At 45.7% G+C, this 14,436-nt stretch overlaps 1 protein-coding gene across 1 annotated transcript in view; it reads right to left on the minus strand.

Annotated features, from left to right (window-relative positions):
* ARHGAP35 (Rho GTPase activating protein 35) overlaps positions 1–14,436 on the minus strand; it is a 115,644-nt gene that overhangs the window by 67,655 nt on the left and 33,553 nt on the right. Inside the window, exon 2 of the mRNA XM_027515373.1 lies at positions 4,765–8,641. Within this exon, the coding sequence (XP_027371174.1) occupies positions 4,765–8,448 (3,684 nt within the window). The 5' untranslated portion in view covers positions 8,449–8,641. The remainder of the gene's footprint in view (positions 1–4,764; positions 8,642–14,436) is intronic.

Here is a 14,436-nt window from a genome sequence, read left to right on the forward strand (position 1 = left end):
GTGCTAAGTCGCTTCAGTCGTGTCCAACTCTTTGCAACCCTGTGGACTACAGCCCATCAGGCCCCTCTGTCCATGGAATTCTCTAGGCAAGAATACTGGAGTGGGTTGCTATGCCCTTCTCCAGGGGATCTTCCTGACCCAGGAATCAAATCTGCATCGCTTATATCTCATGCATTGGCAGGCGGGTTTTTTTTACCACTAGCGGCATGTGGGAGGCCCTTGGAGCAAGAGCATTTCTTTTCAAAGAAAAAATTCTTTCAGGAATCAGAAAATCCAAGGTCCAGTCGGCATCCCAACACCATTTTTAAGATCAAGGTATTCATCTGGCCTTAGAGAGCTCAGATAGGGCCAGCCTCTTCTGGAGCGCACACTGGGAGTCCTTCCCGGGTAGGTTACAAAGAGCTCATGTTTCACACCATTCAGCCTGTCAAAATGCAGCATCCCTCCCGGTGAGGGAGCAGTCCAACTCCCCAGCTGGTTTTTATTCACACTAGAAACTTTAACTCCGTTCTAGGCCTCACAAAATGAGAGCTGTGTCCACACAAAGCCACAACAACCAGCCAATTCACTGAATCCGATGAAATAAGCCAATTCACCGGGGGGGACACAAACTGTCAAACTGGTTACTTGGTGCCTTATAGACCAAACAATGCGTGATTGAATTGGTTTGCTTTTCAATAGGTTGTCTTGTCATGTGGTAGCTAGAGTGACTCAAAGATTTTCTTTATGATTCTGTTTTGTCTATTTTTTTAAAACACAAAATAAGAGCACACCAGATAGAAGGGTAAACAGCCAATAGCGTCTTCTCTTTAAATCCGTGGTCAAGCACATTGAATTCAGCAATGTGAGCCTGCCCAAACAGTACATTTTGTGGACCAAGGCGCTCCAGCCTGTTCTTTGGCTTTAAAATAAGACCCTGCTGCTCCTGATCTCATCTTTGCAAACGCACGGTGCTGGGAGACAGAGACCATGTGCAACGACAACTCTCTACGGACAAAGCATCTATTCATGGACCCCACTGAAGTGCAATCGTAGATTTTCAATTTCATTCAGCTGAGTGCGGAAGGCTCCCACTATGAGGGTGGGTTGCTAAATGGTTCAGCTGGGAAAAGGACCCGGAATGAGAGTGAGCTTCACAGTCTGCACTTCATTATTAGAAACGAAAGCCATTCCCTGAACTCCAACTCCAGTTTTACAGTAAAGAGCTAATCCAGAATATCAGCCAAGGGCACTGAGCAATTTTTCTTTCTCCACATGACACAGGTACTCGGAGCATAGCTTTTTTGGCTGTTGTTAGGCTTGTTGATAAGGTAAGGGCTGAGAAAGCAGCTAAGTGACATATAGGGTTAAAACTTAGAGAAAAGGGAGGGACAGTGTTGGGTCCCTAAAGCTCTCAGCTAGACCAGACCAGCGTTCTCCTGTCCTTGAATTCAACATGCGCATTTTCACCGTTAAGTCTTTCCTTTCCTCACAGCACTTCTTCAATTCTACTCATTCTTCAAGGTCAAGTTAAATAACGATGAATGCTCATCCAGCACGCAGTTCACTGTGTTTTCATGCACAGTCTCATTCCATTTCTCGCACCCTATGAGAGAAGTGCTACTGCGTTGGCTCCTCTTGCTGAAGGGACATGGGAGGTGAATCTCGTCCCCAAAGCCCCAGCAAAGACGAGGAGGAACTGGAGGAACTGGCATCTGATGGAGGCCCCCGGCTCCCAGAGCCCGGCTCCCCACCACTGCACACTGCATGACCTTAACCAGCCCCAGCACAGGATGCCTGCGCCCTCGCCCTCTGAGGCAGACCACCTATTTTCAGAAGCTGTGCGCGTCTCGCTGCCTCCCCTGGGTGCTGCGGCGTGGGTGAGAGCGACCTGTGCCATTTCCCCAGTGGTGTCTGGCGAGTGGGAGGGACTAAGCGTGTTGTTTCCCACTACCACCTGGCTCTCCCCTCACTTCAAATAAATACTGTACTGCTCTGTCATGCCAATAAAAGTCAGAGACCAGATGCCCCTGTGTAGGGGGATTTGGCACTCTCTGCCCCATGGGATCTTGCTTTTCCAGTAGAACAAGTGTCAGTCTGATTCCTTAACAACAGCAGATTTTAATAGAAGGTTTGTGTCCATCAGGAACAGAATCAAGACTCCGCTTCTCTCTGCATTAGGATGACAAAGCAGCGAGGCTCCTTTTAAGGCACCATTTTCCAAGGCAGGAAAAGACATTTTCACCTTTTACTCACTCTTTCCAAAGGATACTCCTAAATGACTTCTGGCACGCTATTGCTCTGGGGCCAGAGGTAATCGTTTCTGTTTGACTTGAAGAGGTGGGGCCCAGATAACCAGGAGGGACGGGAAGCCGGTCACTCCTTGCACGCTGACCCATATGAGGCAATTCTAGGTGAGGAGATGCACGTGACCAGCATGGAGGCGGCTATCTCAGAGGTCCCTGTAGCCAGCGGTTCTCTGCAGAGCCTACTCTTTAGAGCACAGCTTGTTTGGGGATGCGTTTTACAAGCATTATTTTCAACAGTATTATAAATGTAGCTAGAAGTCAGAAAAACAGTTCTAATTCACAGTGTGGTATTATGCCACCTCCCTAATTCCCAGGTGTGCAAACACCCCCACAATTAGAAGACTGTCAGCATTTCGATAAGCTGTGCCTGCAACAGTCTTCACTTGGAGGAGGAGAGGAAAGTCACAGTGTTCAAAATGTTTGGATTCCAGGATCATCAAACAGGAGAGCTCCGGGGAAACACTGGCAGGCTAGTCAGGCTACTTTCTGGCTTCTGACATAAGAACTGCTTTCCACTGGCCTGCCCACCACTAGCTTTTAGAGAACAAAATACTGATGGCAGATGAAGGTTGACAAAAGTAAAACCAAACATGGGGAGAGCAAACAGAAGACTGTCCACGCTGTTTATCAACCTTGAGCTCAGAATGGGAGGGGAACAGAACACACAGCGATACTGCCCTGCCCCTTCTGACACGCCATAGGTCAGAGCTCTGGACGCTCTGGCCATGGCGGCAGAGGGGCAGGCTGTATGCCGTCCGGGGACAGGCAGGGTGTGAACAGGCTTTCCCTGTGAGGGCCACGGCACAAGGTCCTCCATCTCCAAGGGCCCTCTCAGCCAATATGAGCCATAGAACTGGCCTCCAGATAGCATTCTACATCAGAATTGTCAGCTCTCAAAACAGCCTGGACTCAAGAGCCCTCTGGTTTGGTATATCTTGCAATGATGAAAGCTTGGGACAACCTTTCTTCCAAAGTTCCCTGAAACACTTTCAGATACATGACTTTGTTCTCTGCCATTTCACAGCAGGGAAAGGAGCAAAAACTTTCAATGAAGAGAAACCATCCTGTACACCAGCGGTCCCCAACCTTTTTGGCACCAGGGAGCGATACTGGGAAGGAGGGGGGGTGGTTTCCAGATGATTCACGCTCAGTACAGTCAGGGTGCACTTTGTTTCTAATCTAATGTCGCCGCAGATCTGACAGGAGGTACCAGCTGGCAGCCTGGACCCTGGGGCCCCCTGCATACACAATGCTGGGGGACGGCCTGTGTCTAAGCGTTCTGTCGTGGTGTCTCACTGACACCTCCTCCGAGAAATAAAGGGTGTTTCCCCTAACTAGGGGAAATAAAGTTGGGAAACGTCTTTTAGATCTCAAGGTCTAAGTCCACAAGGACAGAGCGCACTGCCCCTTACACGGCACTCCGCCTGCCGCTGCGCTGGGCTGTGTCCCCTGCGTCTGGCAGCAGGCCTGGCATTCCTACACACAGTCGGCCTTTCCCCCTTCCCACCCCACCTGTGGTCCCTGAATCAAATCTGCAAGCAGTAGCAACTCACTTAAAAGAGCTGGAGGGCACTTCCATTTTACAAACATGGGACAGGTTTATAACCTGCAGAGGCAAGATTATTTTTCATTTATGTAACTGAAGACCTTTCAATGATTTACGTGTTCAAGTAAAATAATCATCCAATTTTTCCCTACCTAAAATGCAGCAACCTTTACAGATCATCAAGGGGAAAAAGGAGTATTTAAGAGATGTATGGATGAAACGTTCCTTTCTCAGTCAAAGACTAAGGACCATGATGCTGGATTCTGGTGTTTCAGTGAAGAAAGGCCAAGCATGTCGTCACCAGCTCGCTGCTTGTCCGGATACTGACAAGTTCTACGTGATCTGCTCATTTCAGTAATTACCTAACTACTGTTTTGGACAAAGACTTCTCAGGTTATCCCTCCAAAAGTCCTTACCACTTGAGAGCTACCAGTAGTAGCTTTCTGAGACGCTGTTTACTTTTTTCCAACTTTTTATTTTGTATTAGGGTATAGCCAATTAGCAACGTTGTGACAGTTTCAGGTGAACAAGGAAGAAACTCAGCCACATACACATGCATCCATTCTCCCCCAAACTCCCCTTCCATCCAGGCTGCCACACGACCTTGAGCGGAGTTCCACAAGCTGCACCGGAGTCCTTATTGGTGATCCGTGTTAAATACAGCCGTGTGCAGGTGTAGATCCCAAACTCCCTAAATATCCCTTCTATCCTCCAACCGTAAGTTCCTTCCCTAAGTCTGTCTCTTTCTGTTTTGTAAGTTCATTTGTATCATTTCAACACTGCTTACTTTTTAAGGCAAGTCAAGGAGGAAACACACACACAGCGGTTTTTAGCCAGGGTAAGCTGTCCTTGAAAATCTCTGTCATCATCAATGAACTCTCCCCAAGATGCTGTACAAGTCACTCCAAGAGCTCTAAAGTCGTGTCTTACCTTAGTGTTTCTTCTTAGACTGCGAAGAATATTCCTCCTCCTCGGGTCTTCATCGGTCTCATATGGAATGACAGCGTTGTCTCCTTTATAACCCTGGGATGCCTGATCCTCCTCTTTCTTTCGGATGGGCCCAAGCTCGTCATCGCTCCCCACGCTGAAGCTGGTTCGGTAACTAGCAAACCTCCCCAGCCGGCTGCATCTCGTCCTGTACAGCACTGGCTTGCTCACCATGGATACCTTGCGGCCCCGCTCCAAGGAGCTGGTGTCCATTTCGCTGTCGGAACCGTTCCCGCTGCCGTTGGACTGGGCTTTGTTGATGTTCCGAATGGTGATGATCTTGCCCTGTGTGCTGTCGTGGGGCACCGAGTATATGTTTTCTTCTTCATTCCTTGGCTTGACCACAGCGTCCATGGGTTCAGCATAATCAGAAGGATCGAACCCGTCTGGAGGTAGCCAGGTGCTCGACGAGACGGACTTCCTCTGTGCATCTCTGTGGCCCTGGTCCAGGTAAGACAGGTCCCCCTTGGTGATCTCAAAATGCACAGGAGGCTTTGGTCTGACTGGCGGAGGCACCTTGTTGTTCAGTTTACTCTCAAAGTTGCTCATGATGAAGGACAGCCCATCATTTCCCTCCAGTTCCATAGAGAGCTTGGAATGGTCTTTGGACAGAGAGGGCAATGGTGTGTCTTCTCGAAACATGCTGTACGATGGGGTCTCGATGTCCTCCTCTGAGTCCTGCAGGTTGGAGTTGCAGAGGGGGGAGCCTGCCCGGGGGGAGTTAAACACCTCTTCGGTGGTGCTGCAGGCCTCGGCAGCATTGTCGTACATATGCGTAGCCTCAATGATGTTCTTTTTGTCCACCACATCTTTAAAAAAGGGGTGGAAGATCTCCAGTTTATGCTGGGGTTGGCTACAGGGGATACTCGTGAACCTCCCATCAATTTCTTGAGCGATCTCCTCCCCTTCGGTCAGCTGCTCCCGACTTAAGTCATTATCCAGGACATCTATAGCGCCGTCAGTGAGTGCAACCAGCTGAACAGGGATAATATCCTGCACTTCACAGAGAAAGGCACGTAACATAGCCAAGGAGGCCTTACGTTTGGCTGAGTAAAAAACAATGTACCCATGGACCAATCGGCTTTTTCGGACGCTAAATGAGGAATGGTATGAAAGAATAGACAGTTCGATGCGCTTCTTGTGTAGTCCGATTGGGAGTTCAAGTAAAACAGAGTTGTTGCTTCCACAGTGGGAAGATTTACAGGTTTGGGACTGAAGGACAGGAAAGAGTATGTCGTCTGCACTAAAAGGATCCCCACACATCAGACACATGACGATCCGCAGGTCGACGTCAGCCAGGTCTTTGATGCTAGCGGTAGAACTGACCAGGTTTAAGTTGCGCTTGGAGTCCAGGAGACCTTTCAAAACCTGACTGATCTGCTTCTCGTTGATGTTGCGCCCGTAACCGATGCCGGCGGAAGCAGGGTCAAGAAAGACACACTGAAGTTTGCTAGCAATCTGCTGACCCTGCTGTATTAAGCTGTGCAGGGTCTCTCCACTGGTGTCTCCTCTTTTGTTAACCAAAATTAAAGTCAGGGGGAGATGGGCTAAATGATTATCTCGCCGGCCAAGTGTGGACTCTCTGCTCTTCTCTATACTTTCTACCACATACGACAGAGACTCCTTTGAATTGTAAAGGCAGAGACAACCATGGGGCTGAAACGTTGGTGTTTGGAAAGAGTTCACAGGAAGCCTGACGTTCCCTTCTATTGGCCTCAGGGAGAGCTCATACATTTTCCCGTCTATTACATACTTGTCATCATTTGTACAAAGAGCTCGAATCTCATTGGCCAGCTCTCGGGCAAGGCCGTCCTTGCCCAAGATCACCAAGTTGATTCTATCAATGTTGGGGTCAGAGAGTGAATTCTTCTGATTCCGGTCAGACGGTCGGATAAATCGAGAACTCACCAAGTGCTCAATCTTAGCGTCCACGCAGGAGGGGCAGCTAGGACACGTCTCCTTGGTTGGGTGGTACACGAAATGAATGTGCTTCAGAATGAGGGCATCCCGCTCCGCTTGGAGCTTCTGCAACGCTTTAAACCGCTGTTCCTCCCCAAGCACATCCTGGATGACACCCATCTTCTCCTTGCTGGGCTTAGCATCCAGCTCCAGCTCATAAAACAACTCTGAATATTCCAGCAGCAGCTCCTGAAACTCTTCCTTCGCTTTGTCTATAATCTGCTTTTGGTGTTTGCCATAAATATCCATGTATACAGATTCCTCTAGCCACTGGTAGAAATCTTCGTTCATAATAAAACTGCGGGCCTCTTCCCAAGGCTTGCCAGGAGTGATGAAAGGAGAAGTCTCCAGGTTTTCTTTAAACGCCCTTCTCATCTCAGCTCGTTTCCTCTCGTTCCGTAGCTTCTCTAAGTGGGCCTCGTACAGCTGCTCTGCAGGGACGGTGTCCATTAAGTCAAAGGGAATCCGCTCATTCTCCATGTTGTCAATGTGGCTGGTGGCATCCCACGGCGTCTCCTCAAGCACAACAAACCACTTCAAGAATTCTGGCTTGGTTTCCAGCAGCTTTTTGGCTTTTATGCAGCTTAGGTGGTCTATTTCATCTAGGTTGGGGATAAGAGCTTCAAAAGCTAAGGGCAGGGCTGCCAGGTACAGCTTCCTCCTGCGCTCAATGTGCTCATGCTTGAGGCGATGGATGTGCTGGAGAAACAGCTTCTTGGCTTTCTGAGTCCCTTCCAGGTAGACATAGTCCTGGTACTCAGGAGAGGCCTGCATCTTTCGGCTGACGCTCAACCAGTTCTCGTTGTGGTTTTTCACGATGCGACTCACCAGCCACTCATATTTGTCTTTTGCTGTAGCTATCTGTTGGCTCTGCTGCTTGAGAGCTTCAAAGTACGGAATGATTTTTGTCTTTCCCCGACTCTTGTCAATGAGTTGCACTAAGGTGCTGAAAGCTAAGTCCACATTTACATTGGATCTTGCTGAGGTTTCCACAACCTGGAGGTTCTTTTTGCTTAAGGCAAAAGTATGCGCATCTCTAATGTACCGCTCAACACCCTCATCACACTTTGTCAGGACAACCACTATGGGCTTTTTTGTTTTTGCGAGCTGATTGTAGAGATTAGAGACGAACTTGAGCTGGTCATCAAAGTTCCTATTCATGCCCCTGCTAACATCAATACCAAGAAGAAAACCATCAATCAGCAGCTTTCCATCTGGCATTTGCTTCTGCTCAAAGTCCTGCTCCAGCCCCAGCTGGTCAGTGCAAAAGTACATGAGTTTTTCAGCTGATGCAAGCTTGGTTGCAGCGGCTCTCTTGATATACGGCTGCAGGGTCGTGCTCCGATGAGGCTGAAAAGTCTGATCATCAATGAATTCGGTCTGCTCCACAACGTGCATTTTACATTCCACACAATCCTCCAGGGAACGGCCGACTTCTCCCCAGTAGAGAAAGTGGTCATTATTGACCACTCGCCCACCAAAGTCACTGGTGCTAAGGACAGAGGTATGGTCCAAATGAAACTCATCTGCACTCGGGCGCACGAAGCGGTTGCACAAACAGGACTTCCCAATGCCGCACTGGCCCTTTTCCTTCTCCGTCCCAGACAATCCCACCACGCTGATGTTGTAGGTGGGAATGCGGACATCTTGCTTTCTTGCCATCATCATCGTCGACACATCCTGCCACAATCTGCCACTTCCAAGATCAGATTAGTGTTTTCCCGTGGACCCAAAGGCTTCCCCACATTATCAGTGGGGGCTGGCTGCCCACGAAGCAAAAGTGTCAGATCTCATAGTGTTTGTATACCAGTACGAGGTCAGTTTTTGCCACTTCTCATCGCCGAATAGCCAACATTTCCTCCTAGATGGGGGGAGAGAAAAAAAGAAAACCAATCAGTGTCATAATTTTGAACCCAATTTTAATCACCAAACGAGCAAAATCCAATTTCGTTCTTCAACAAACAAATAATTACAGTAAACATCAAGTATACCAGGCCTTAAGCTAGGTAAAGCCATAAGAGCAAGTAAAGACTGACATCTGTGTGCCTTCGAGAGGTACAGTATCATCTACTGGAGGAAGACGCCTCAGGAAGCAGCGTGCTGAGGAGTAAAACAAGGGCCTGCATGCTCCGCGGAGGGACAGCTGACTCCGGGGCTAGGGCAGGAGTGGCACAGCATGAGCCTGGAACAACGTGTTGTAACAGAAGGGAAGGATGCCTTGAAAGGATGACAGGGCACCTCATGAGGACGCAGCAACTGGTTTCAAGGGGTACCGACTGGTCAAATATGGGACACTCTGGACACCAAAATGATTAAGTACAAAAATGAATTACAATCCACTGCAAAAAACAGGAACCTGGGTTCATACTACTGCATCAGACAATTCTCACTTAACGCTAATCTAGGGGGGGAATTTTGATTAGGAGCAGGATTTTGTACAGAAGTGAGGTTTCTCCTGACAGACTATTTAATAGACGCAAAGGGAAGAAGAAAAACAAATGCTAATTATACACTGGAGATACTGGACAACACTCTGAGTGATGAAAAACGACCACCATCAAAGAGGCCAGAAGGACACCAGGGGCCTCCAGATGCGATGCCCCTGGAGAACACAACATCCCCGCGCAGTGTGGTGGCCTGGAATGCCTTACACCTCAGCCTAACCACAGGAAACGCCAAACACAAAATGAGCAAGATTCCATTAAGGTGATGGTGGTGGGGTCAGGGGGGAGTCCTGTTTTAAAAAAAAAAAAAAAAAATTCAGTGTCATACTAGACAAAGAATGGCTTTGTAAAGAAATATTCCAGACAACAGGAGGCTACAGAGACATTATAAGTAGGTGCGATTATCAGATCCTAGACTGAATTCTATATGGGGTGGGGGTGGAGGGGCTGGAGGAGGAAGGCTACATGGCACATCATTAGATCAATTGGTGACACTATACTATGACTGGATATGATTAAAAGTATTTTATCAGTGTCAATTTATGAAGTTTATAACTATCACGTGAGAGAAGAGCCCTTTTCTTAGGAAATGCACACTTAAGTATTAAGAGGGAAAAGACCATAATGGACATGACTGGTTCAAAAAAAAATTACATCTATATATTGAGAAAGAATAATGCAAATGAAGTAAAATATTAACAATAGGTGAACCTGGGTAAAATGCACAGGATATTCCTTTGTATTGTTTTCATTTTTTAAAGTTTGTAATTACTTCCAAGTAAAAAGCTTTTTAAAAAAACAAATGGGGGGGGCGGAGTGTGAATATGGGGCTTGTCTCCCTGACAAGAACATAAACTCTGTGAGGACGGAGCCCGTCACCCCACCTGCTCACTTCTGTGTCTTCAGGCTATGATGCCACGTTTGACACAAATATTTACTAAAGGAATGAATTAATAAATGACTCTTAGAGCATATTAAAGAGTCCCCAAACTCAGCCTTTTAGATTTAGGAAAGTCTTGCTGTAGGAAGTTCCACCTCAGATGAGATGTAGAGGGGATGAGATGTGCAAAGACTCCTCTCTCCCCAGGAAAGGGCGCAGGCCATGGGAGGATCAACTGAAACAGAGCATGTGGGGGGAGACAGGTGAGATGCATTAGCAGGTAAGAGCAGGGACCAGATGAAGCCACTTTCAAAGAGCTCCGATTCCTCCCCAAAGGCTACAGGGAGCCACAGAGCTTGGCTGAGAAGTGGCACCTTAAAGGACCTGAAGTCTGAAGAGTTGAAGTCATGAAAAGTTATGATAATGTCTTACGAAGTCTTCAGCAACCTTCCAGCTCAAATAAGGAAACCGCGTAATCTCTGGCCGCCTCTACATAAATGGTCTTCTGGCTGCTACAGTTTACACTGCACCGCAGTCTACTTACACAGGTAAATATGACCTTGTAACTGCCGAACCTGTAGCCAAAGAAACAGGCTCCTGAGACATTCCCAAAGAGAATATCTTAAAATAAACAGAGCAATTTTCTTTTGAATCTCATTTATGCTTGGTAGGAACCCAGCATTTCTAGAACCTTAATATACTTCTGTGAACCTGTCTCACAAGAAATGCCACAGGAAGTCAGACCACCCCATGTTACTCTGACTGATACAAGCGGGTAACAAATGGGACAGCACCCCTGTGATGATAACTTTGAAAGGTCAAAGACCTTTCCCAAACATCCATGTCTTCCTTTGATAAACCAGAAAGTCAAGCCCTCTATTGGAGACAAAATGTTGCTAGATGGCATGTAAAAACTGACCATTTTCAAAAGGGAAATCTCAGAGCCTGCAAGCAACAGCCTCCAGATAATCTAATGGCCTGCTCCTATAAGAGCTAAGCTCCAGACTTCAGCAGGAACAAGCATAGTATCTTTGGGAAAGAGAAAAACCCAGGCTCCCCACCCTCCACTTCCCTAGGTGATTGTTTACATAAGTAAAATTATAAGATGCTTATGAATATCTAACGCATGTTTACATACATCTCTGAAATACCTGAAAAGGAAAGATTTGTACAAAATCAAACTGCTTTTTGCACATCACTCAGTAGCACACATAATGAGGAGACTCAGGTTCAATAGAGCCTCAGGTAGGAATGCTGACGGAAGTTTAAAGAAGTCAAGAGTGCTCCCCTACCAGAGCCTTTCTCTATAATCCCTCATCTCAGGGTCTGGCAGGACTCAAGGTCACCCACTTGACCAGTCTTGAAATTCAACTTGGCGACACGGGTCCTACTTCAAGCAAATGCTACATGCAGCTGGCCAGTCATCCCACTTACGCTCTGGAAAGTGGGCTGAATAATCACAGGAAAACAAACCACAACCTGCTTGTAAACCTCAAGAAATAAAGACAGTGGCTCAGTCCTGAACTAAATTAAAAACTATAGTCCATTCAACGCCCTGTCACTTAACCATTTTTTAATGGCAGGATTTCTATTTAGCCCATTCAAGTCAAAGTCTCAGTTATCTGAATGATGCTAAAGAAAACACTCTCAACTCTCAAGAATGTAGCAACTGTTATTTTAAACCCAGAATACCGCTGGCTAAACTAAAAAAGCTGTAAGAAGTGAGAATTAGCTGGCACAGGAGTGGTTAATTTTTGGACATCTGGTAACTTTCCACTTGTTAGAAACCTAATAGTTTCCCTGGTCCAAGTATACTCTTCTTACACGTCTGTCTTTGATGTCTGAATAATACAGTTTTACTAGTTCCTCAATTGGACTGAATTACACGGTAAACAAAGACTGTTATAAATCTAAAAACGTCTCAACACTTGGTTTAAAGGAAATAACCTTAAGTGCCTGGTCACAAACACGTTCAACTTTTCTAAGAGGTGGGTAAAAAGAATTAGCTGAGTCACTAAATTTAATGATCTGAAGGCCACAAAGAAAGAGAAAGTAGAAGACAGGGTATGCTCAAGACTTCACAATGTCTTCAGAGTTTAAATCTGGGAACCAGTGTTCTTTGTGGGCAACTAAGCTACTCAAACAGCACAATCTGAACACCCATTGTAATAATTTGCCAATACTAATCCTTTCAAAACTGAAGAGTTAATGGCAGAGGAAGAAAAAAATATTCCTTTAAATAGTAACTCCTTTTATCTTTAAGCTTTACTGAGCTACTTGTATTGGAAAGATAAAAACACAGAACCTGACATTTAGCTTCACATAGGTCAACTACTTCAGAAAGGAAAACACTCCAAAGTATTTCCAATTCTTTGTCACGAATATATGCTGAACTAAAACAGAATGCCAACTCCTAAGAACTCTTAGAGCCCATCACCAAGCTTCCGGCGCTGTTTATGCGATTTGGTTAACCAAGACACTAGCTCCCCAAAGAGCACCTCAACTGGAAGGTAAGAGGAGGTGTTCTCGTTTTTAACATCTCTACAAAACACCCAGGGCAAGAAGTGGTAACATTCCCAAGATACCACATATTTCACAGGACACAGAAATGCCAGTGATCCAGCATTACCGTGACTGCTCCAGTTCACACTGTCAACAGCTCCGTCGGCGTGCGCTTCACCCTCCCATCCCCGACCTCACACTCCCTACCCCCCACCCAAGAAGAAATGCTTCTTGCTCTAATCTGGAATGCCCTGTAAAACACAGATCTACCACCACTATTCACAACCCAAACTACTCTACTTATGAAAAGAATAGAGGCATTTCGTTTCAAACAACCATATATTGAACACCACCAAAACTAATAATACAACACTGTATAATAATTATACGTTATACGATAATATAAGGAAATAATTTCATAGTGAGCCACTAGCAAAGTGGCTTGTTACCATAAGTCTTCTTAGTTCCAACAGGAGAAAGGATTGGAAATACACACTGTAATCTAACAGAAAGCAGAGCATTTTCTAAATGTCCTCAATACCGCATACTTCTCACCACATTAAATTTCTGAATGGATTTTCAAAGCTATGAATTACCATCAGCAGCTGGTTAAAATGTCTGTATTAAGGAGATACATGGACAGAGGGGAGACGGAGAACAAAAAGAGGGGATCTAACCAGGAAGCATTTTCCCTGTAAGAGAAATTCCTCAAGGAGAATTTTTCAGAGGAATTTACTTTCCAATCAGGCCAGAAAGGATGTGCTATAAAAGCTCCAGTAACAAGAAAACACTACTCTCTGGTTCACTGAGCCACTGAATTGAAACAAAGTAGTCTTTAAAAACCCAGTGTTTCTATTTTCATATTATTAAATGTTAAAGTAAAATTTCTTAATGTTTTAGTTGGGTTTTTCTTTACAAAAAGAAACTAAAAGAGTGAATGAATATTCATCTGTGAAATCCAGATAAATTTACAGAACCTTAAAGCTAGTGAAGTGCACAAATAATGTATCAGAGTATTTAACTATAAATAGGAATTATCATCCTATGAACCTGACAACAAAATGCAGACCACCAGAGTGAATCTTCACTTCCTCTGTGTGATTTCTGTCAACACCTGAAGTAATGCCCTTTTCTTTACTGCAGAAGTGTCTTTTGAAATGACTTCATCAAACTCAATAAGCACAACACGGTCTTTAAGGCTGAATGCAAGAGAAAGGTAGGCCACTTGACGGCCCGTTACAGAGCGCTGAATTCTCTCCTTCCTTCATAATATTCAGAGACCGTCACCATTTTTTTTTATTACTCTAGTCTCTAGTTCTTAGAATTGAGAACCTAACTGTCTACCAACCAAATCAAATACATACTTGCATCTAAGAAATGTGATGGAACAAAGTAGAAAGAGGGCACTGCACTTGCTGGTGGGAATCTAATAATTTATTAGAGACACAATATTTTAAACTTAAATAAGTAGACCACCGACAATAAATGGCATAGAGCACTTCTGCGGCTCCAGAAAAAGAAGAAGAGATCATTCAGATCTGGGGTAGACTGGGAATGGTGTCAGAGCAGAAGTAAAATCTGAACTGGTAGAGAAAAGACTGGCCGGGCTTGGAGAGACGGCCCAGGTGTTCTACAGACGTGAAAGGCATGAATGACGGTGACCAAAATGGACATACCGTTTGGCAAAGAGGTCTCCAAGCACGGAAAGTAGAAGAGGGCAGCGGGGCTCAGACAACGACAGACTGTATTTTCACCTGTGAGCCTCTCACGTGAAAATAATCTTTTATTCCACCAGTGTGATTTATTGTTGGTAACACTGTTACCTCGACT

This window comes from Bos indicus x Bos taurus, chromosome 18 (assembly GCF_003369695.1).
Source record: "Bos indicus x Bos taurus breed Angus x Brahman F1 hybrid chromosome 18, Bos_hybrid_MaternalHap_v2.0, whole genome shotgun sequence".
Lineage (NCBI taxonomy): Eukaryota > Metazoa > Chordata > Mammalia > Artiodactyla > Bovidae > Bos > Bos indicus x Bos taurus.